At 42.8% G+C, this 23,267-nt stretch overlaps 3 protein-coding genes across 11 annotated transcripts; 1 reads left to right on the top strand and 2 right to left on the bottom strand.

Moving 5' to 3' along the window:
* Positions 1-241: 241 nt before the first annotated feature.
* Positions 242-7,262, bottom strand: hemgn (hemogen). 7 transcript variants are annotated; one of them, XM_037263619.1, is made up of 7 exons: positions 6,167-6,531; positions 3,709-3,829; positions 2,607-2,673; positions 2,427-2,513; positions 1,819-1,909; positions 702-1,495; positions 242-633 (listed from the first exon to the last, which is right to left on the bottom strand). In XM_037263619.1, exons 4-7 carry the CDS (start codon positions 2,482-2,484, stop codon positions 596-598), a joined length of 981 nt encoding a protein of 326 aa, XP_037119514.1. In that variant the 5' UTR covers positions 2,485-2,513; positions 2,607-2,673; positions 3,709-3,829; positions 6,167-6,531; the 3' UTR covers positions 242-595. The 7 variants fall into 7 exon arrangements, 6 of the variants coding, with proteins under 6 accessions (XP_037119514.1, XP_037119612.1, XP_037119442.1 ...); XM_037263717.1 differs by having other exon boundaries at positions 2,427-2,496; XM_037263547.1 differs by having other exon boundaries at positions 2,427-2,673; positions 6,167-6,530.
* anp32b (acidic (leucine-rich) nuclear phosphoprotein 32 family, member B) lies at positions 4,450-9,551 on the top strand. 2 transcript variants are annotated; one of them, XM_037266015.1, is made up of 7 exons: positions 4,450-4,821; positions 7,262-7,411; positions 7,488-7,610; positions 7,707-7,893; positions 8,084-8,202; positions 8,267-8,333; positions 8,826-9,551. In XM_037266015.1, exons 1-7 carry the CDS (start codon positions 4,768-4,770, stop codon positions 8,906-8,908), a joined length of 783 nt encoding a protein of 260 aa, XP_037121910.1. In that variant the 5' UTR covers positions 4,450-4,767; the 3' UTR covers positions 8,909-9,551. The 2 variants fall into 2 exon arrangements, with proteins under 2 accessions (XP_037121910.1, XP_037121821.1); XM_037265926.1 differs by having other exon boundaries at positions 4,453-4,821; positions 8,081-8,202.
* Positions 9,552-9,987: 436 nt separating this feature from the next.
* On the bottom strand, positions 9,988-23,182 carry coro2a (coronin, actin binding protein, 2A). 2 transcript variants are annotated; one of them, XM_037261148.1, is made up of 12 exons: positions 23,024-23,182; positions 14,404-14,604; positions 14,213-14,329; positions 13,463-13,612; positions 13,138-13,317; positions 12,822-12,938; positions 12,012-12,116; positions 11,801-11,897; positions 11,416-11,528; positions 11,258-11,348; positions 10,987-11,189; positions 9,988-10,700 (listed from the first exon to the last, which is right to left on the bottom strand). In XM_037261148.1, exons 2-12 carry the CDS (start codon positions 14,602-14,604, stop codon positions 10,566-10,568), a joined length of 1,509 nt encoding a protein of 502 aa, XP_037117043.1. In that variant the 5' UTR covers positions 23,024-23,182; the 3' UTR covers positions 9,988-10,565. The 2 variants fall into 2 exon arrangements, with proteins under 2 accessions (XP_037117043.1, XP_037117131.1); XM_037261236.1 differs by lacking the exon at positions 23,024-23,182 and adding an exon at positions 17,889-18,078.
* Between the last annotated feature and the right edge of the window lie 85 nt (positions 23,183-23,267).

The raw sequence follows: 23,267 nt of genomic DNA, 5'->3' as shown, positions 1-23,267 counted from the left end.
TAATGTATATATACATTAAATATACGGTAATGTATATTTGCATCATTTTTCAAAGGCAACTTTCAAATTTAACGTTTTAATAATTTTTTCACTGTTATGAAAATGAGCCTTGTTAAAAATAGTTTGGTCTATCAGGGCTTGAATCTGATAAATTTTGCATATTCATTCTGATAAATGCGAGGGTTGCAGATCAGCCTCAACACATTTATTTTTTGCCGAGATAACAATGAATAGCGAGAACTGCAGACGTGCGCAATATATTTTATTGGGTGAAATAGTTTTTACAGAGCTAACAAAATAATTCCTCATTTACAATGCTTGAGAAGCATAACATTTTTAAAAGAATACTTCACAATGACAAGAAACACATTGTTTGTATTAGAGGGAATGATTAGTTTGTTTTTGTTCTGGCACAACAGCCGCCACCACATTTTGGACCAAAATAATACTGAAGTAAATAACAAGACAATAAAACAAGACTGCGCCTCTTGTTATGAGTCAGTGTCGGAAAAGTAGTTAAAGGGAATCAGAATCAATTTCCTGGGAGGTAGTCTTGGGGCAGCAAAGACAAGGTCGGAATTGTGAATATCTTATTTTATTCTGCCTCATAATTTGACAGCTTTTGGCTCACATCTGGAAAACAAAACAGGCAATTGAGGGAAACTATCTTTAGCTGTATTCTCATCCACAAATTCAATCACCTTCATCAGCTTTTTCGTCCTGAGTTGGTGGTACATCATTTTCCAGCTGGTCCGGGCCCAGGGCCTCAATAAGGACCAGGTCAAGGTTCTCCTTGCCTTGTGACTCTGTGGACAGGTTCTCCACCCGTTGAGGGGCACCAGTTGGAGCTTCAACTACCTCTGCAACTGTGGCTTGAGATGGAGTGGGAATAAGAACATCTGAAGCTGGAACAAGATCTGGAGCTGAATATTGAACTGGTGCTTGGGCAGAAGCTAGAGGAACTGTGGTGAGAGATGCAACGAGATCTGGATCGAGAGAAGAAGACTGAGCCGAAGCTGTAGACAGATCCTGGACGGGAGTGAGAGGAACTGAATCTGAAGCTAAAGCCTGATCTGGAGCGGTGGACCGATCTGGAAGAACAGCGCTGGGAGGTTGAGCAAGATCTGTAGATGACGTTTGAGCTGAAACGGTGGCCGGATCTTGGGCCAGATCTGGAAGAACTGCAGTGGGAAAGACATCTGGAGGAGCTGTGATGGGTGGCGGGACAAGATCTGGAGGTGAAACGACCGCTACGTTTGGAAGTGGAGTAAGGACGGGGTTGGGCGACCACGTCGAGACGGTTTCCAGACTGCCGCTGGCCACAGTGGGTAGAGAGTCCACTCCTAACGCTGGTTGTGGAAGAACCAAAACAACAGGACCTTGGGAATCCCCAACCTGGGAGCTTTCTGCAGTGCAATCCGTCTTCCTGGGCCTCCCCCTCCTCTTTGTGCTTCTCCTCTGGTCGTACTTCTGTCTTTTCCCCAGGCTCTCCAATCTGAAAGACCCCCGCAATTGGGATTAGTCTCAACAATGGCGGATGTTGCTCTTTTGATGCCTTTGAAAAAGCCAATGGTGCTAAGTCCATGACCTGGATGTAAGCATCAATAGAGACGACCAGACGGGAGCAACCTTTGGGAGTCGCTCTTGCCCCACATTGAGTATAAACAGGGCTGTGATAATCTCAAGGCGTGATAATGTTGTCACGGTAGAAACCACACCCTTTGCAAACCGTCTCGAGCTTTACAGATTTTATTTGTCGAACAACCATCCAATACTCAATTGTTTGACTAGATAATGTTTGTTTTTCTACAAATTTACCCCAAAACCCACTGGCAAGTTTCCTTCTGCTCCGCTTCGGCTCTTTTCCTCTTGAGAAGTTCTCTATCTCGCAATCGTCGACGGATTCCACCTTTCAGAACACAGAAGAGGGATCGACTTTCATCCAAAAGGCATTTTCATTAAAGGTTAAAGATCAAAAACTGTCTCTGTTGGTTGCTTTGGTGCTTTTGAAATAAAGGTGAACGGCCTTCAACAACCAAGAAGTCTGGCTGGCTTCTTCTATTCTTTTTTTTTTTTTTTTTTTTTTTTTTTTTTTAAAATGGAGGTAAAATTTCTTCAGCAACCAAGCAAAAAAAACTCCAAGAGGACATCTGAACTTGCTCTTGATTGTTGAAGACGCTTCAACTTTAATCTAGAAGTAGTGAAGAAGCTTTTTGGGTTAAACATCTTCACCAACAAAGAAGAAATCCAAGAAAAAATGTTTTTTTTGGTAGTTGGTCTCTTTTTCTTATCTGTACACAACTTTTGTATTCAATAGTCAAGAGGACTTGGATTGGCTAAATAAGACACAATAACAATGCAAACAAGTCTTTTCTTCATTAAAGTTGCTCTTGAATCTCAAATAAAAAGCAAGATTGAAACCATACCTTGGTCTTCTTCATTCTGGATTTTATATTCAATTTCTTGCTGCAACGTCTCCTCCATGGTGAGTCTTTGCTATGAATGAACGGCAGCTTGTTGAAAGGCGGCCGATCAGAAAAGAAAAAAAAATGGGGGTGTTGTTTTCAACTCCCGCCCAAATATGAAATTATCTAGTTAACCATTACCGTTGAGCTGCGAGAGCTGGTCTTATCATGTTCGTAAAGCCGGAGAAGTTGGCATGCTTTCACCGAGCTAAATTTGCGGCGCCATAAGAAATAATATCGCACCAAAAAAAAAAAAAAAGATAGTGAGCAGTTAAACAACATGAAATATGAGTTGTCACGAAGGACAGCAGTAACCTTTGACCGACGTTGGATAATGATTGCTAAATTAGCCAATATCAAACGAGTGAGGGTGGAAATTGTCCAAGGTACAAAAAGTCTTGAATAGCTTTACATGTCAGGAATCCGTAGCTACTATTTTTTTATTTTCATCTCATTGCTAACAGAAATTTTCTCAATACTTATCTCTCACTAAGGGAGAGCAGCTCAACAGGGGTGTGTTCTCAATCTTCTCACAGCACACTGAGCCCCAGGAGTGTGTGTGTGTGTTTGTGTAAGTGTGTGTGTCTAAAGGGGAGGCAGTCCAGCAGGGTAAATAACACTTAACTAAGCCAATAGTTCCAGAAGCTACTGTATGTTAGAGGAAGAGGATTTTTGTTTGTTTGTTAAGAATCTGTCTTTTGTAAGCAGCGCTTAAAAATAGTTTCACACACTCGGGGTTCAGGGCCTGAAATTGATCTCAGTGATTTATTTTCCCTCTAGGCCCCAATTGTTACAGTAAAGTAGGGTGCACACATCCCAATGATTGGTCTGAATTTGTGTGTGGCAAGGGAATTTTGCATAGATATAATCGGAATATTATCAGGCCAAATCATCTTCCCTCCACTGTGCAAGAAATAAGAATGTTGCGAACATTCAGAGTACTGTTGTTATTTTTGTCAGTTTGGTTTTTAAAATATAGATGGTCAGAAAAGATGCTAAATATAACAAAAATGTTCCTCAATTGGCAACCATGTACTAGTGTCCAAAAATGTGGACAAAATAAAAGCACATCTTTCAAAGTAAAATACATTGTGAGTGGAGGAAGGTTGGATGTGGCCCACGGACATTCTTTTGCTAGAATGTTATTTCATACTCTAGATGTGTTTATATCTCATAAAGAGAAAAATACCCCACAGTTTTCATTTCCCATATATCAGGTTTGAGCACCAGAGAGGAAACCAACATATACTTGCGCTGATACTGCCAAGATGCTTTGAGACGATTCAGCAAGTGAGCAGACTTTCTCGAATGGTATGCCCACGTTTCTTAAAGTCCATGAATGATGGCTGTATGGACGCCATGTGCTGCAAAAAAAAAAGTTGCACAATGCAGCCTATGTTGAGGAATCACACAACAGTGCCATCTTCTGGTATATTCTTTAAAATACGTGAATTGCAACGTTAATGTATACATTTTTGTATATATTAAGATACTACTTGTAACCCCTGTTTAGGAATGTCAGAAAAGTGGAATTATGGGAGAAATGTAAATTTGAGGAATGCAGAAAATGTGTAGCATGGTTGCTCCGAATGAGCTGAATCGTTTGAAATGAGAAATTAATTAAAATGAATTTGGAAAAAAAAAATACTCCATCCATTTGAATGCTCATCAGCATTCAAACAAGAGTAATAAAGAATTTGGATGTTGAATCAAATGCATGCTCTGAAGTCTCACATAACTATCTTGTGGACTTTTGGGGAATTTTAAGGAGCTGATAATTTATGCAAACTAAAAGAAATGACTTGTTAAAATAAGAAATGGCAGCAAATTTAAACCAATAGGTTGTTTATTGATCAAATCACAATAATTACAGTAATAATCAAAGCAACATTGACTATTATTTAAAAGTAACGTACAGGAAGTTTTTTTTAAACGGTATTAACTAAAGCATAAAACATTTTAATTAACTTGATACCTTGTTTAAACTTAAATGCAGAAACACAGCACAGCTCTGTTTTGAAAGCTTTGCCGTTTCCCCTTTAGGAGGCGCTGGGCTGGGCGTTTCTGGTGGCAGGTGGCGCTGTTGAGCAGTATATTTTGTTTCAGTCCGGTTTCCCTCCATGGTTTCTCCTCTCCGACTAACTTAGCGTCGGCTCAGTTCATTATACACGGCTACCCCCCACCCCCCCATATTCTCCCTCCGCCGTTAGGGCATCTCTCTCTACGTTTTGGACTGAAGGACCCTCTTAAGGAAAAACAAAAAAGCCCCGGCGAGAAAAAAGTTTCACCTCCGGCGGGCACCATGTTGATGGAAAACAGGATCCACTTGGAGCTCAGAAACAAGACACCATCTGAAGTGAGTCGTGCTTTTTTTGAGAAGCAAAGCCCTTTAGTTTTCTACGGAGCTAGCCGCGTTAGCTTAGCTTGCTACTTTTTCTTCCCTCAAATTTGCTTCCGAGTACGGTTAACGTAATGGACACCGCGCGGTTCTCTTGTCGATCGAAGCGGAGCCTATCGCCAAGAGACGAAGGGGGAACGCGGCGTTCGCTTGCTACTTTGAGACGGCAATTCCTCAGCTCGCTTCGGCGTTATTGCGGCGCTTTAACCGTTTCGCAGCCGCCACCCCCCGCGTGTGTTCGGCAGCCCAGATCCAAAAGCCACCCCGGCCCCGACCCGACCTTACATTCTGGGGACATTTGGGGGAAATACAGTGCCCCACGCTTGCTGCATTTCGGTGCCCTCGCGGTGAGGCTTTCTACCGACTTGGGTAGCCATGTTTGCTGCTACTTAGCATGGTGTTTAACCGCTGAATGGGGGCGTTCGTTTTAACAAAAAATTCATTAAATTGTTCCAGTTTAGGACCTAATCATGCGAATTGAGCGAAAGTGCTCGAAACGGTCTTCTTTTTCCCCCAATATTTAAAAAACAGCCGTTTCCGCTCGGGAGTCACGTCATTATAACTAGGTTAGCGCTAATAGTCACACTCGGTATGAAAACCAAAAAAAAAAAAAAACGACACATTCCCTCTCATAAAGCAGTCCACAAAATGTCCACTTTTAACTCGTTTTATTTTAGCTTGATTCGTATAGAATGATCAGATCGAGTGTATTTCCGTTATTTAGCGTGTGGAGATGTTAAGTTGAAAAGGGAGTGTTGCAAAACTCGCAAATAAGTCACCGCGCACTACAAAATAATGACTTAATAACGGGATTCCCGCTATTATAAACGTGTAATATGGTCACATTGTTATTTCGTGGCGAACCGCTCGTGTGGCTCATTTTAAACGGCAGCCTCCCGACTTGCAGTCTTCCCGCCATATTAGCCCATCCGCCATAGTGGTGGCAGCCCTACAAAAATGCATGGCGTCATTAAATCCCCGATACAATCAAACACGCATCCCGATGACTGTAAACGCCGCCGTTGTCACTTTCGACATGATATTTTCGGGATATTACGCTGTAGCCCGATGGCTTTAATAACCGAAAAGTCGAGTTTTCCTTCGGATTGACACGAGTTCCGACACCTAGTGGCGGGCGCCATGCGTGGGCAGACAAAAACTCGACGCCCGCTGTTTGTCATCGGGACTGAAAAACGACGGCCAAATGTGTTTAAAAAAGGCAACTGTGATAACACGTCGGCTGCCACAATGTCCATTTAACAGCGCGTGTAACTTGAGAAAAAACAGGCTCGGAGAGGCATACTGTTTCTCCGTAGGTCGCCATGTTGCCATTCTGTCGTCTTTGAAGGTCTGGAAGAAAGAAACAGTCTCCATCTTTGATTTTTTTGAGGGGGACTAAATTTCCGTTCGCAGTGTTTTCCCCTTCGCCACACATTTACCACAAAACACCATCAAAGCAAAAACACGGGCGCCGTTCGTTCGACGACGAGGAATATTCCGTTTTCTCCGCCGAGCGCGAACAAAACGTGAAAAGTGTGCACTAAAAAAAGGGTGTATTCGCAATCCTGCCCGTAGCTGCGGCGTGGGCTAATGGCGGCCGCGCACACTTCAAGTCTACTGCACGGCGGCAATGGGGTGCTAGCTGCTAGCTTGTAGCTTAGCTGACTTTAAAAAAAAAAAAAAAAAAAAACCAAACAATCATTGCATTTGTCACAGGCTATGCGAACACGCAAGCAGGGTTTCGCATGGCCTGGCCGACAATTACACGTGTCGACAGTGAACGTAACAAGTGATGGAAATGTGTTTTCTAAACGAAGATAGCCTCAAATTTTGTGTTTTATCCGGAGAAATCCCAACTTTTTGGCTTGTAAATACACTTGATGACCAGCGCGAGCAGTGTTAAGTTTTTAATTGGACAGAACTACCTCCAGCTTCACACTTGCGCCTTTATAACTAAGGATTTAGAACTAACTACATTGCTTTTCGTTCATAGTATTTTTAGGGTTATAGATGGTGACTCTTTTAATCGGTTTGATTGTCTTGTGCAATATATAGGGCAATAAGTTACATTTAGTAGCTTATAGTTATAAAATACATGAAGCGTAAAGTTAATATTTAGACATTTCACAACAATTATCAAGTCCATAAAATTTCATTAAGATTCAAGTTTTCAAGAACAAGACTCCCTATTTTTTTTCAGAAAGTATACGACTCCTGAGTCCCAAAAATTCTAAAAGTGTATGACTTGTATCAAGTTCCTCACATTTCAAAGGGCACATAACTAGTCCCTCCATTTTTAGTATGCATCATCAAGTACATGGGCCCTCATAAAAGAGTATATAACTTCTTAATTTCTATTTGTTTAAAAATAAGAGCTGTATTGTTTTCCACACTTAAGGTACGAGAACTCGTCCTCGACAACTGCAAAACGGCCGACGGAAATACCGAAGGCCTCACGGACGAGTTTGTCAACCTGGTTTTCCTCAGTTTGATAGATGTCGGCTTATCATCAATCTCCAACATACCCAGACTAGAAAAGCTCAAAAAGGTAAGGCGGCCGGGGTTACTCACTCGCCTTATGTTGAGAGACATTTAAGTAGTAAGCACCATCTCTTCTCTTTCAGCTGGAGTTGAGCGACAACAAAATCAGCGGTGGCCTGGAGGTCTTAGCACAGAAACTCCCCAACCTTACACATCTAAGTCTGAGCGGCAACAAATTGAAAGAACTCAGCACGTTGGAACCACTGGTATGTCCAAAGCTCTCTCTCGCTCTCTCTCTTTTTTTGCCAACATCTTCCACTGGCGGAATATGAATGTGGAACATGGTTTTGTGGAACTCGCAGAAAAAGCTGAAACACCTGAAAAGTTTGGACCTGTTCAACTGCGACGTGACCTCCATTTGCGACTACAAGGACAGCGTGTTCAAACTGCTGCCCCAGCTCATCTACCTGGACGGCTATGACTGCGAGGACAAGGAGGCCTCAGACTCAGATGTCGAGGTGGACGGCGTGGACGACGACGATGACGAAGGTAGGTGGCAAGCGGTCGAGGCTGGAGTCTGCAATCAAATTTTTCATCATGTTTGTGAACAGCTTTGGAAAGCGGTTTACCTGTTTTCTGCGTTTGGTCAATCAGAGTGAATTGGTCTGATTCATTTTGAACTTAAATTCTCGATTGCAGCGCCTTAACGCAATAAGCTCTATCTTTTGTCCCCCAGAAGGAGAGGACGAGGAGGATGAGGATGGAGAGGACGATGACTTAGATGAGGAAGACGAGGACGAAGAAGACGAGGAAGAGGTCGAGGGAGAAGAGGATGATGAGGTCAGCTGTGAAGACGAGGTAAAGACAAAAATGAAGATGATCCCAGGTTTCATGCAAACCTAAAAAACTTTTCCTATGCTAGGAGGAGGACTATGGTCTGGACGGGGAAGTAGATGATGAAGAGGACGATGAGGATGAAGACGATGAAGGTATACAATGGGAAAATGTATGAGAATAAAGTTAATATCACAGGGACGTCAAAAGGATACCGGGGGAAAATGTCAGAGTAATGTCAACATAAAATACTTCAAGAATAATTTTGTAATCGGACAAAAAAAGGAGCAATGTTTTTGAAAGTCTTCCAAAGAGGCAATTTGTAATATTGGAGTTGCTAAGTAGTAAGGACCTAGTGAAAATCTTGTAATGTCGCATAGTTGCCACAAGATGTCGCCGTCTTACCCGGTTCATTCTTGGTGACGTTGCTTTTTTGCTGAACGCTCTGGCGGCGGGGGGTGGGGGGGGGAACAAAACAATTGAGTGCTGAGGTCAGTTATACCCTCCAAGGCGATTCAACAAAATGTTTAAAAAATGTCAAAATTAAATGAAACCATAAACCAAACTAATTTATAACCTTAATGCGGCAACAGTATATATAGCCTTAATCTTTTTTTTTTTTTTTTCTCTCCCCCTCCTCATTTCAGATACAGCAACCGGCAAAGGTGAGAAGAGAAAGCGGGAAGCCGAGGAGGAAGATGAGGACGAGGACGACGAAGAGGACGACTAGAAAGCAAGAGGAGCGCATTTAGCCCCCCACCCACACACCAACCCGAACACCTGACCTCCTCCGACTCGCAATCCTCTACTCCACCACTTCCCGTAACCCCAGCTCCGAGCTCCTTTTTTGGGCCAAGACTATATTGGATGGGTGGCTAGTGTGGACCAACCGCCACCAACAACCCTCCTCCAATCCCTACCAAACAACTTTTTTTTACCGACCTACCACCCCGTTCCTCGCCTCCATGGAAGCGAAAGCCACCCGACCCCACCTTAACCCCCCCTCAAACAATCCCGGGATTCTCAGGCAGCCTGCCACTCAGCATTCCACAATTTCACTGTCAATCCCACAACATTTATCCCGTGTGAGAACTTTGGGACTGGTCTAGTCTTTGGGTCTGTGCTTTTAATATTTTGTTGACTGAAAAAAATTTTTTTTTTGGGTTTATTATTTTCTTTTTCTTTTTGTGTTGTTTCCTTTCGCTTCCCTCAACCACCACCCCAATAAAATTATTGCTATAGCAGCTGTGCAGCCAGTGAGCCATGCCAGTTTTGTTTTTTAGCGTGGCCACCTGTTGCACAAGTCATGGTTGTAGCGACATTTTTACTTTCTGTATGGCAAAAAAAACTTTGTAAATAAAAATTTAACATTTGCTGATGGTGTCCTAATTGTTATATCAAAACGTTAGATTCGCCCCTCACTTTTTGATTCACACGACTTGTATCATGCTAAATCACATTTTCCACACTTAATAGGCACATATTTGAACTACGTCACAATGGTGATCTATTGTGTGAAATGTTATTTTGGAGGCTATTTTTCTGACCCCGGATGTTAGACAGACGTCTAAAGTTTAGCAAGAAAAAGTTTGCTAAAACTTCACCTCCGCTGTACTCACATGTTCGTCGGTAGACTCAAGGTGTGTTCAATCATCACTCACAAAGTTGGACATCTGAAAACTCCACAGGGAAAAAAAAAAAAAAATCAGTAAACGCACCAGACAACAATGACATCGGTTGAACCTGCCAGTTTATTCCTGGCAAAATGATTTTTTCTTTTTTTTTTTTTATAAAAGTGAACAAGAGGTGTTCAGTGGAGGCTTTTTTAATGAAATGCCAACTTTTTTTCACAGTGACTCAACCACAGTAAAGAACTGCACCATACACAAACATGTCAAGCCCGAGCTTCCATTCATTTGGCGCTGCACTTCCCAATTAAAACAAACCAATGCTGGATGAAAGATGAGGACGAAAGCGTGCCTTTGGTCTTGGCCTCTACAAAAGCTGCCATCAAGAGTGGATGAAAAGATTCAAATCATTGCAAAAGAAACAAAAAAAGGAAGCACAATATCAGTTTTACCTAGTTTTTTCTTTTCAGTGTACTTTTTTGAACATTGATGCCAACAAACAGAATGGGCTCACATACAATTACGCATTGTTTTTTTTCCTTTTTAAAGCAGACAGCATGTTTGTTTTTCTTTCCGCTTACAAAAAGCGTTTTAAAAAAAAGCTAAAAAATTGCATAGCTGCGATATAAAATAAAAGTGTGCAAGTTTTTAAAAGCGTGTGGGTAAGAATCACTGAGTGTATTTACATCAACAATATGTGCACCTTATATGAGACTACAGGAAGCGCGTGCTTGTCTTAAAAAAAAAAAAAGAACTGTGTTAAAGTGAGTTCTGCTGAGAGTTTTTCATATTGTTGATCTCTAGCTCCAGCTGCTTGATGTGCACGTCCCTCTGTTGGAGAAGCTCCACCAGTCGCCGGATTTCGTCCTGCTGCTTGTGGAATTTCACGCGAAGCTGCGGACAACATCAACATCAGAGTCACATTCCGTCTGTAGGCCTTAATTTGCATAAATATGTATAGAAAACATTGATGTTTACTAAAGCTGAAATTGCAATATAGATGCTTGCTTTTGTATCTTGCAAAATACATGAAGAGCTCCTTGAAAAAAAAAAATGGCATAATTGAAAAATGCCCGCAGCCCACAGCAAAATGACAAGTTAACCTGATCTAGTTCCCAGATCCTCAACTGTCAAACCTGTCAATCAAAGCCCACACTCGTGTGACATCATCATTCACTACCTCATTTTCCGTTTTAGGTGGCGAGCAGAGCAGGAAGTCTTGTCCGTTAGTCACCACCGTCCTGCCGTCTCCGGCCACGCCGTTGTTGGCCGTCTTGCCGCCGCCCGGCTGTTCCCTAATGTACGCTCTACCGTGAGCCTTATCGGTCTCGCCGTTCGATTCGTCCACCGGATGGCCGGGCTTTAGCGACATCAGCACTGGGCCTACGCACCAGGCGATAGGAAAATGGAGACGTTTGCGGATTTCAGGAATAAGCAGAAATATCGCTGACCTCTGTCGATGCCGCTCAGCCACTCGTCGGCAGTCAAGGCGGGCTTGTTGCCCGCCGTCATTGGATAGATGTCCTCCTGGTACGACTCCGACTGTAAAAGTTGACAAAATATGATGCCGCTTGAAGAAAGCGATGAGTCGGCGAGGGCTTCCTCTTACCCTGCGAGGGACGATCATGGACAGCGGCTCGATGAGAGTCTTGATGGTCACCAGTTTGTAGAAGCGAAAAACTTCGCACATGCTCACGTCCAGGCCTCTCTTTGGCATCACACCTGAGAACAGCAAAGGAAATAACTTCACTCTTATTAAAATCTTGCAAATAATTCATCATCATCCATCACAGAGAAAAATTCTGACGATTACAACTCAAAGAAAAAAAATAATTCACAAGAAAAAAGGAGGTCATGTTCTGGGCTGAACGGCTTTTTCAGCTGCTTTGACTACCCAAAGCCTGCTGGCTATTTGCACATTAGATTTGCTTGCAGGTGCTTGAGCGTCAACAGACAGACAAAAAAGGTTTGTTGTACATCGGTACGTTCCTCACCCATCCCTTTCTGAGGTAAATTGGAGCGGTACTCCGTCAGGTAGTGGATGTACGGCTTTTCCGAGCTGATCTCATAGTACCTGATGTTCCCGTCCCCCTGAAAGAAACACCAGCGCCTCGTCGTTAAATCAGTTTTTCCAAATTAAATTTGTTTTTGTGATACATAGAGAGAAAAACTATCTTGTAGAGAGCGTCAAGGATGCTCGCTCACCTTCCCGGCCAGGTACAGCATGTGTGTGTCCGGGTCGTAGAACGGAAAGAGGAAACCTGACGAACCATCTAGATTTTCCTCTACCAAAGGCACTGACAGGTCACCCTGAAAAAAAAAAAGAAAAGGCAAATAATTTCCAGGTACATGTCATGGCCGTAAGAATTAAGTCAATATAAACAAACTAAACTGAAGCAACTTGGTAAAAACAAAAAAGGACAGCGATAAAATACATAAAAGTCAGGAGCTACTCGTCCTTCAATTTGTCCACTAGGTGGCAGTGTTGTACACTACTTCACCTTCTTGTCTATCTGTGGCGCCATTACGCATTACATCGAGTTTTCCGATTATCGTTGCCAACTCCGCACTTGCAAACAAAACGCACCCTTGGAGTTTTCCACTTGGACATAAAGCTGGATTATTATTTTTATTTTTGTTGCCGTCGCACTGGGGCAAAAGTGACAGCGACGCAAAATGAGGTCAGAGGAATATAATCTGTCGTTGGCACACGTGACAGACATTCTCAATATTACAAATGCTCATAAGTGTTTCTCCTGCATGGAGTCAATATCACACCTTCAGGCATACCGTGTCACAGTAAAATGAAGTCAATAACACAAAGGGGTCAGATAAAATTGCAAAATTTTCCATTGAGAGATGATAATGGATTATAATCATGATCATTTTCTTTTGAAAATAATATTAAGAAGATAAATGAAAGCTGTAGAATCAATTTGAATAAAAACAAAGTAAGATGGTAAAATAAAGTGGATTCAGTCCAAAACATTTTTTTCATCAGTTTGGAGAATTTACCAGGTCCCAAAGTGCGATCTGTCTGTCGTTCCACCTGGACGTGCCTGAGGTGAGCAGCTTGTTGACGTTGTCCAGAATCAGCACCTTGCTGGCCTTGTGCGTCTTGCAGTTGGTTTCCTGGCAACCGGAAGGCCACAACGGATTCAGACACAAGCGAGTTAAAATCGCTGTCCGCCAAAAAAAAAAAAAAAAAAATAGTGGTGTCTTCGCCAAGGTTACAATATTTAATGCAAACTAAAGAACTAATAGGATGAGGTAGGATCCTTCGAAAACTCGAAGTACGGTGGCCCAGAAGGTTTAAGCTTGCCAAGATTACCTGGAGCAGGGTCCCCGAGCGCGGCTCCAGGAGCCGGACTTTCTTGTCCTTGCAGGTTGTGGCCAAGAGGGTGGCATCGGTGTTGAAGGACATGGACAGCACAACGTCCGTGTGGAGGCTGATGGTCCGCACAGGATTCTTGATCACCTGCTCCGGACAGTCCAGGTTCCAGATCATCACCTGGAGCCGAGAGGACAGGACACATCAATCAAAGGTAAAACTGGCTTGGTTTGTCTTTTTTTGGGCTTTAAAGTTTTTTTGGGCTACATTGTGATATGTTCCCGTGCTTGTTTGGAGTATTTGGCGCAGAGAGTAGCGCGTTTACCTTGTAGTCGTACGCCGTGCTGACGAGGATGTTGTTGGCGGTGGGGTGCCACTCGATGAGGCTCACCCGACGGCTGTGGCCCTGGAGCTCCTTCCAGGCCACCGTCATGTTCTTGAGCAGGCCGTGAGGAGGGATCTCCCATACCTTCACCTGGAGATGCACATTCATTCATTCACAAGTCACCAGTTCAACACCACAATAAAGACAATTATTCTGCATATAGAATATTATGCTATTACCATTCAGGTCTTTTTTTTTTCTGAATATTTTTTTTTAAGAATTAGAATTTGTTTTATAAATCTTTATAAATACGGAAGGGGAAAGGACGAATCCACTCGGAAATCATTTGCTGACGTTTCCACAAATGGGATTATATCGGACCGAGTCAGTATATACACTGAATTTAAAAAGTCTACACACCCCTGTTCAATGCAAGGTTTTTGTCTTATAAAAAAGACCAAATCAAATAAAGTTCAGCTTTTCTAGTAGGCTTTTCCTGACTTCTTTTTTTTTTTTTTTAGGCAAAAACCAGAAACCCTGTGTATTTTTATGCAGGAATATAATTAGAACTGCATTTGGAAGTCAACCAGTGAAGCGCAAACATCATTTCCAAGGAGGTAAAGCTCGATGATGTGTTCCTGAGGAATGTGTGGGATGACTCCTGGTTTAAGCCTTTTTGTGAGGCACCAAAAAAAAAGATCTTGCCTCTCCCTCCCTGTTATTCACGAGAATGAGAGCCTGTTTGCTAACCGTGGCATCCTCAGAGCAGGAGGCGATGCAGTAGTCGTCGAAGGGATTCCATTTGACGTCTAACACTTTGCCCCTGTGGCCCGACACTCGCGGGTGGTGAGGGTCCACTTTACCTGTCTGAGCAGAAAGTAGAATGTTGTAGAAGAGAAAAAAAAAAATGACTCGATTATTTTACTTGTATAAACACTGACATGATGGACAGAGAGGACCAGGAAGGCCCCGCCCCCCGCACACTCAGTGATGACGGCGAGGAAGCGAGGGTTGACGGCACAGAAGTTGTTGTCCTGCACGCTGCACGTGATGGGCACGCCATCGTAGCAGCTCTCTTTGGGTGCCGGCTTGCCGTACACATGTCGGAACTTGGAGCTGCGGTACTGAGGACGCCATGACATCTGACAATAAAAAGAGAAGGGAGTTTTATTCATACGATCTGCGGACAAAGAAAAAAATTGCGCAACTTTAAACACTTCCACTTTTTTGAAGCCAATTAGGTTTTTTTTTAAATTTTGATATTTTTTTCAGGCTAGTATGACATTTGGTTTATGAAGAGATGTGTGGTAATAACCATCAGCACTTGAATTCCCTCTAATAAATTTTTCATTTTTCTACCGATTCAATCGACCAAGCAAGGATGACGAGACATTTCCCAGAACAGAAGCACAGTATATACTTTTTGGAGTGACCTATCTGTCTCTCCAGATAGTCGATGCATATGTCATTATGCCGCAAGATAAGCGAGTCTGGTCCTCTGGGACCAAGGCTAGCTAGCCAGAATGTCTGCTTGGCTACTTTCCCTGCCTGCCTGCTGGCTTGGCTGCTGTATGTACGCTCATTACTTATAAATAAAGGGCGGAGAAGCTTGACGGACATTGACGTTGAGACTGAGCAGCTGCTTGACCGGGGGAAATGTGTCAAAACATACGACTGGCTCAAAAAAATAAATAAATAGAGCAGTAGAGGCGCAGGGAGTTCCTCCGAAGCAAAGACGACAAGTCCAAAAGGTAAAGAAGAAGGCTCAAATTAAGAGAGGTACAAAAAGTAAGAAGGAGAAAAGTGACACACCACGTGTCAGTTTACGCTCTTCTCTATCGCCTTCCGCCCTCGGGCCGCCATTGAGAAGCTGGAATGTCTTCCCATCAATGCTGAGGAGATTCGTTAAGCCTTCCGGGTAAAAAGCCATCCTGGCCGTTAAAAGCTACTGAAATGTTTTTATTTAGATCCGTTCCTGAACGCTACTATTAGCATATTGTGGAGGTAAGAAGAGACAGCATGATTTGGAAATGGCCAAGGGTCAATCTCCACTCCTTGTTGGACTGCGTCACCAAAGCGTGCCCTGACAGAGGTTTGTTGACACTTAGCGATAATCCCTGGCAGCGTTTAGGTCGATCAGCGAGCAGCCAGGGCGGCGGGCGAGCTGCCAAGTTAGACGGCCAAGACGTTTCTTGGCACGTCCTGCTGGCATGGCATGAATCGGTCCTCGCAACACTTGCAAGAGCTGCATTGTGTTGAATGACATACTGTAAAATAAAGAGGAGGTGTTACGAACGGTTTCTCGGGAGTGGACGAAGAGTCAGCAGATCATCGTGTCCATACGACACGAAATTGGGGTAATTAGTCGACCTGGCAGTTTTTTTCCACTTGTGTAATGCGTAGCTTGATTTTATGGTGTTACTCTGTATTAATTGCAAAATTCTTCAGTGATATTTGCATTTTTTTTTTTTTTTTAAACCTCTTTTCCATTCAAACGTTTAGTAGAGCGCAAAACCAAGATGCACTTTTAGATGGCGTCTTCAAAAAGCAGGTTGTAATGAGGCAACAGAAGCCGGCATCTTACAGTCTCAGCGGTGGGCGGGCAGCCCGTCTGAGATTTAGATGACGAAAAACACCAAGGTGGTTATTTTTACACGCGGCTCCTCGCTGATCAAAAAAAACAACTAAAAATAACCCTTGATGTATTCATTTATGCCAGTACGTTTTGACCACGTCTGGCTCACAGAGCGAAGACGAAAATTGGTATACAGCACATCTGTGTCTATGTATTGCAGTACCATACCGCATTTAAAGCAAGTCATAATGAGCGAGCACACAAGCGGCCGCTCCTCTCTTGGCCAAACAATCGCGGGGAGTTCAAAGTTTACATGGCACTGTGACACTAAGCACGCTAACCCACATCAATAAATTAAATCCAATTGTCGGCCATCACTCGCAATCAAAACAACGGTGACCTCCTGCAGATTTAAATCCCGAAAGGCAACTTCGTCCTTTTGACCTTACGAGGGAGTCTTGACCTATCGTAAGAGCTAATCTAGCTAATCTAACGAAGGCTTCAAAGTAGTACGAGTTTATTAAACCACATTAATCTTGGTCTTAATTAGCGTGAATAAAAATCAAAGCTTTCGAATTTGCGTTTTTATAGAAATTTCCAGAAATTTGCGCTTGACAGAAGGCAAATGAATAACTGGTGGCGTCCAGCTTTATCTCTATCAGATAAGTCGTTTTTTTCAAGCGGATGGCGAAGAGAACACATTGAGAGATGTAATGATTAACACGTACAAGACTGAATTTGGACGGCGTGATTGGTAGACCGTGGTTTTATCATAGCGGCTGTCTGGAACGGATTACTCAACTGCCGATGGGTGAGTGGTAACACAACATGTTATTAAAATACGCAGAGTGAAAACGGAGTTGAAGCAAAAAAAAAAAAAAAGAATGAAATTGCTGGTTGGATTTGACGTTTAAAATGTGGAGTTTTAGGAACGTGGGAATTTTTGGAACCGGTTAAAAAATACTCTTGTGTCCTGAATTTGGAATGGAGAATTGTGGGAGGCGTTTTTTGGGTATGTGTGAGGTTTCAAGCTGTTTAATGCCACTCCCAGTTGAAGTTTACTGTCAAATTAAACATAAAAAAAAGAGAATTACATGCTGTGTCCTCGCTGTAAAATAACCACAGAACGTGCCTGACAGCTAAATTCCAACATACAATGGAAACACCATTGACGCGCTAACATTTATATCAATAGTGTTGCTTTTAAAACCTTTTATACTGTTTAATTCTTTATTCTGTATTCTATTTAATTATTTTATTTTTAATTTGATTTTTTTAATTATATGTTTTCCTAATTAAAGTTGTGCTAACTGCTAGTCCACGACGCTGCCCCAATTAAAAAAGTCAACCAAACATAATATTTCAAAATTCAAGGCATCAAATCACGTTTGACTTGCATTCGGGAGGTGGGAGGGAACTGCAAGTACGCACGCACATGCAGCTGAGATTTCGAACCCAGAACTTAAGACCTGTGAGGCAGACATGCAGACCACGAGGTTCAAAATTCCATAAAATGGCCCAGTCCAAGCCACGGACCACAGTGGCTCCAGACCGCAGATGATGTCATTGTCATGCTTGCGGTGCCAACTTCTGGAGGAGGCAATGACAACGTGTGCCTGCGGCGATCCGTTTTGAGGACTACACAACCCAAGTTGGCACCACACAATTGCGTTTGATCTTGTCCAAGCTCGCCGAGAGTTTTACTCCAGGGAGAAAAAAAAAAAAAAAGTGCAGCTGTGGACTCAGTAGCCAGCAGAGTGAAAAGATCAATAAGCCGACGCCAAATTCCACAGAGTGACCTGTCCCATCAGGACATGAAAGCACTCGCTCGGGGAGAAGAACGAGACTCACCCTGACCGGAGGAGGGGGAACCTCAATGGGAAGGGGTCCTTGAGGGACGTTCTGTTATGACTCCGGGGCCAAGCGGATCGGCACGGGTGAAAAGAAACATTGACTTTATCTCCAGTACGTCCACCTCCGACGCTGCATTTACACACACTCGGCGTGAAGGTAAATGCGTGTGTGAACAAGCACAGGGAAGATGAGTGTGTACACTCCCTTTGAGCGAGCGAGCGAGGCGGGAGAGAGAGAGAGAGAAACAGACAGAGAGGCCAATTATGTCGCAATATACGTATGCTAGGTACACACGAGACCAAAAGTCGAAGTGTTACGGCGTAAAATTACAAGGATGAATTTTACGGGAATAAAGTTGTAGGATTACGGGGATAAAAAGTCGGAGTCTATTTGTCTCCGAACTGTACTACAATTAGGACAAGTGTGTCCCTCAACGGTGTCTTTGCAAAGGGAGACTCGCCTGTCCACAAGGCAAAGGTTACGCAAGAGGCCATTCGACCAGAGAGCTGAGAACGCGAACTGATTGGCCCGTACGAGGACAGCGTAAAAAAAAAAGACTGATGAAGTGGCGTTCACACGGTCAAACAAGGGAGGGGCCGATAGGCTGATCAATAACTTGCATTAAACTGAACGGCGTAGCTCAAGTAGAACCCAGAATATGGATTACTTATCAATTATTGGAAAATGCTGCAACCCATAATGCTTTGCAGGGAGCAAAGTCCTATGGTCACTGCTGATAAACACTTGGCGGCACCTAAAAATAACTCGCCATTTGTAAGAGCAGAATGTTAAGACAATAAAGTCATATTTCTGGAATAATACAGTAACAATGTTATCAGAGTTAAGTTGTAATACGTGCCTAGGAAGAAAAAAAAATTGTTAAGAAACTTGTGGGAGTTTTTTTATTTGTTTCATGTGACTGATAAAACCACCCCCGCTTTAGAATGCAATTGGTAGAGTCCCATCCATTGAAATATTTTGCCTCTTTTCATCTGCTTTCTTTTGTGAAATATATTTTTGCTTGAGTCAGCTGGAACGTAGAGTACACGGAAGGCAACGGGCAGGTGTTTGCCAGTCAAAATACAGTCAGACGGCTAATCACAAGCGACAACGCCGGGCAGTTGGAAGGTCACCATCAAAAGGCTCGCGTTTGTGTTCTCACACAATTTAGCTAGCTAACTAGCGCTTGTGTTTTTCACAGAAGCTAGCTGGCAATTAGCTTAACTGGCTCTTGTGTTATGTCCAGCTATTAGTGTTGTTGATGTTTTGATCACAGAGCATCTCTTAGGACTTGCTAGCTCTTGCCCTGTCCTTATAGTCTATTAGCCACCACTCACGCACGCAAGCACTTAGCAACTTAGCACTCAGGCAAATAAAAGGAAATGCAGTTTAGAATAACCTCCACTAACAAAAAGCGAAAAACAAAATCAGAGGCGGGACACAACATTGTGCCTCCGACAATTCAAGTTGAACACTTTCCGCAGATGTACCGTACGAACACAGCAGTCCAAGTTGATCGCCAAGGAATTGCAGCCTTAAAATAAAAGGCTCCGTTTCATCATTTTGACGGCCAAAGTACAGCATGTCAGCGTGATTTCACCGCTCGCCCGCCCCCACGCCGCTTACGTATTGCTCGGCGTGCCCGTGCAACGCGGGCCATTCCAATGGCACCCACGAATACCTTAACACATACTGTGCATGATCTCACCGCTAAGCTAATCCGTTAGCAGTTAGAAAACAGCCAACAAACAGCTCCACTGGATCCACATCACAGGAAACTAGCGGATACGCTTCAGCTGGTTTCATCCACGAGTGAAGTCAGGCATTTTTTGATGACTACATGCGTGAAGAATGGAACAGGCCTTTGTTGATAGCTTTTGCTTTTTCGAGATGCCTATTTCAAATCAAAAGGGGTGAAGGGGGAGATATGAACAGGAAGTAACGCAGTATTACTAACCCTAAGCCAGTCACACTCGCATTCAAAACCACGGACAATTTAGAGCCTTGAAAATTTCCCCAAACTGCAAAAGTGTGAGGCAGACGTGCTAACCACTTGTTCGCTCCAAGCATCCTTGGATTCACATGGCCTGCTATAGGCCAACCATAGCGACTGTTGTCAAGGTGAGTTTCACTTTCCGCAGCTCAAAGGCGGGCGGGCGGGGGGATTATCTTGACACTGCATTGAGCCTTGCTGGTAAACAACACACAGGCCGCTAATCACATCTCCTCCATCAGCTAAACACATTAATGTCTTGCGATACGCCATACACAGGAAGCACCGGCTAGCAGCTGTGCTAATAGCACTTGGACATAGATCTATAGCGTGTATTCTGTACAGGATGGGGGAAATAGTCAGTATTACATTTACAGTATTACATATACTATTTTACAATATTTTTTTTTTAAATGGCACAAATAAGTAAATAAGAAATAAAGCAAATATTTAGATTTTTTTACATTTCAGTATTACATATATACTATGTTAAAAATATTTTTAAATGTCACAAATAAGTAAATAAGAAATAAAGCAAATGTTAAGATTTTGTTTACATTTAAAAAAAAAAAGGTTTATTATAAACTTATTTTTGCAAACTTTTGCATCAAATCGTTAGCTAGCATCCACGAGTCACTTACTACTTTTCTCCTCATGAATAATAAATCACACTCCGATGACCCATCTGCTGTTAAACAGCAGGAAAAGTTTAAATAAATAATAATAAGAAGGACAAAAGAGTTAAAAGCTCATTATATATTGGCCTAATAATGAAACATTTATTTGCTATTTTATTATCCGGGGTCAGGTTTATATTTTCATAAACAGTTATTTTTAAAAACTATTGATTTTTGGTGATTGCTTTGACAATGTTTGTGCCTCTGTTGCATCAAAACACGATTAATCATGCAATGCTCGGAGGGGAAAAAAGTGGCATGAAAAGGACACAACAAACTTTGTCCACCATTTTGATGCTCAACATGCCAAGACTTTGATCTGATTATGGTCCTCTTTTCCACCCAAACCCCAGTGCGCGACATGGAACTAATCCACACACAAACACGCACATTTTATTTTACTTTTTAATTTGATGTAATCCCTTGGCTCTGTGGGCCACGTGGGAGTAGCATCAGATAATCCGCACTGCCGCAGCTGTCACATCGAGAACGAGCAGCGCTGACCATAACGGTTTGATAACGTGGGATGCTTTTATAACATTTAATGACTGTATTTATTGTACACAATATATGCTAAACTGCAGCTTCAAAATCAGATAGAAAGAAAAAAAAAAAAACGTATAATTTACAGTTCAAGTTACAGTTTTGAGTGAGGGGCATCTGTAGCGCCGGTGGGTTTTTGTTACATAGCCAAAGATGTGAGTCATCACTTGGACAAAGTGTGGGAATGTCAGGTATGTGTTAACAACGTGCCACATAACACGCCTCATGTATCAACTTTAACGAGTCCACATGGAAGCACCCACTATAATTTGGCTGCTCATTTCCCGCCTCGGAATTATAGATGAATTATTTCATTATCCGGTTGAGAGAGGTCCACAATTTGTTGGTCCTCGACCCCAAAACTGTAGCGGCTAGCAAGGTGGCATAACACCTTTGACTCATTTATTACAAGACAAGTCTGCACCGGTCTTTAAAAAAAAAAAAAGTCCTGACTCAGGGATAATAAAACAGTGTTTGGCTAACGTGTTCAAACCGATGCCCGGATTTCACATAAAGGTTTGTCTTTCACACAGAGAGCTGGCAAAATGGGCGCATCGGAGCAACAACGGTCTTTTCGATTATGTTTGGCCACTTTTGAAAGAAGATCCTGCAAAATAGCACCATCAAAGCTGGAATTTGGTTATTTGTCATCTTTACGGGAAGTTTGATCGCGGCAGCCATCTTTGTGGAATTTTCTAAGTATTCATTTTCGAAATATTAAGTAAGCGCCTCAAGCACTAAACTAAAATTTTTCAAAAACATATCAGAACTATTTCAAACAAACACACTCTAAAATTCAATTAAAACTGTACATACAACCAGGCTTACTGGATGCAGCATTAGCATCGGGTCATTACACGCTCACACCGCTTGCTCTTTTGTCTTTAAGTATGTTGACGTGGGCGCGAGACGACAACGCAAGGACGCACAATGGGGAGCAAACCCCGAGCATCTGCCCTACTGGGGGTCTCACTGAAAACAACACCACCCCTGCTGGGGAGGAAAGAATGAATGTCATGAACACGCCGTCAATACAAGCTCTGTGAGCAAAGCGGCCCTTCAAATGTAAACAAACAACTATAAGCATCAAATTGATCAGTGAATATTTTATAATTAATTGAACTATTTGACAACTATGAGTGTCGTGAATTGTGTCAGATAACATTTTCATTCAATTTTTCATCTTCCGCTTATCCTCATGAGTAAATTAATATTGTTTGTAATGTTATTTGTTAGTGGGGAATGTTCTTTCCCACATTCCAGTTTTTGCGAGGAATAATAAGTGTTTTTTGAAATATTTTTTTTTATCATTGCATGTCAATGATACGTAGATTTTTCACTATTCTTGGGCTGACGTTGTCTCTGTCCTTCACAAATAGCGGGCTCCACTGTAGCTTTGTTCACGATAAAATGCTTTTAAACTACAGTATATGGCAAAAGGTACAATTATCATCAGTGCCTGCCCCCTCAGGTGCCTGCCCGGCGCCCCCGCCGTTTACACGCCCCTGCTTCTCCTTCATTCAAGTGGGAAGGAAATTGTGTTAAATTGCACCGCATAATCACCGTGTATTAAAGAGTCATCCCCAAGAATAATTTTACGAGTTTTATCAGTTAAGAGTTGTGGTGAAAATAAAACTTTAGACAGTAGACGTGAATGTGCCCCCACCGATGTTTCGAAAACGCCCCTGCATAAAATATGAAGTACGCTTTCAAACCAAAACAGAAAGGCTAAGTACCACCAGACGTGTCGTTTTTACTTTATTAAAGTATTCATTCTGCTTGAAATGACTTATTTTAATACCCATAAATAAAAGGGGCTGCACTTAAAGTTAGCAGGTGCACGTGTCACGGATGTTGTGAGCGAAAGTGCTTAGTAACACCGGCCAAGATGTCGTCGTACACGGCGGTTAAGTACTCACCTTCGTGACGACGGTGGTGACGGACAGCGGTTGCCCCCTCCCGCGGAATGGCACCGTGGAGAGCGGATTCCCAGTTAGCCGAGAGCCGGTGTCGTCATGGTGCTCGGCGGTGCTACACCCTGACGAGTCCGGGAGATTAAAGCTGATCAAGGGGGAGGATGAAGAGGAAGAGCACGAAGAGGAGGGAGGGAGAGAAATGGAGGGAAGCACGGAGGATAAAGAGCTGGGCGAGGTCTCCCTTGGA

Source organism: Syngnathus acus, chromosome 1 (assembly GCF_901709675.1).
Source record: "Syngnathus acus chromosome 1, fSynAcu1.2, whole genome shotgun sequence".
NCBI lineage: Eukaryota > Metazoa > Chordata > Actinopteri > Syngnathiformes > Syngnathidae > Syngnathus > Syngnathus acus.
The sequence above is the reverse complement of the archived record's forward strand: the minus strand, read 5'-3'. Positions and strand labels throughout refer to the sequence as shown.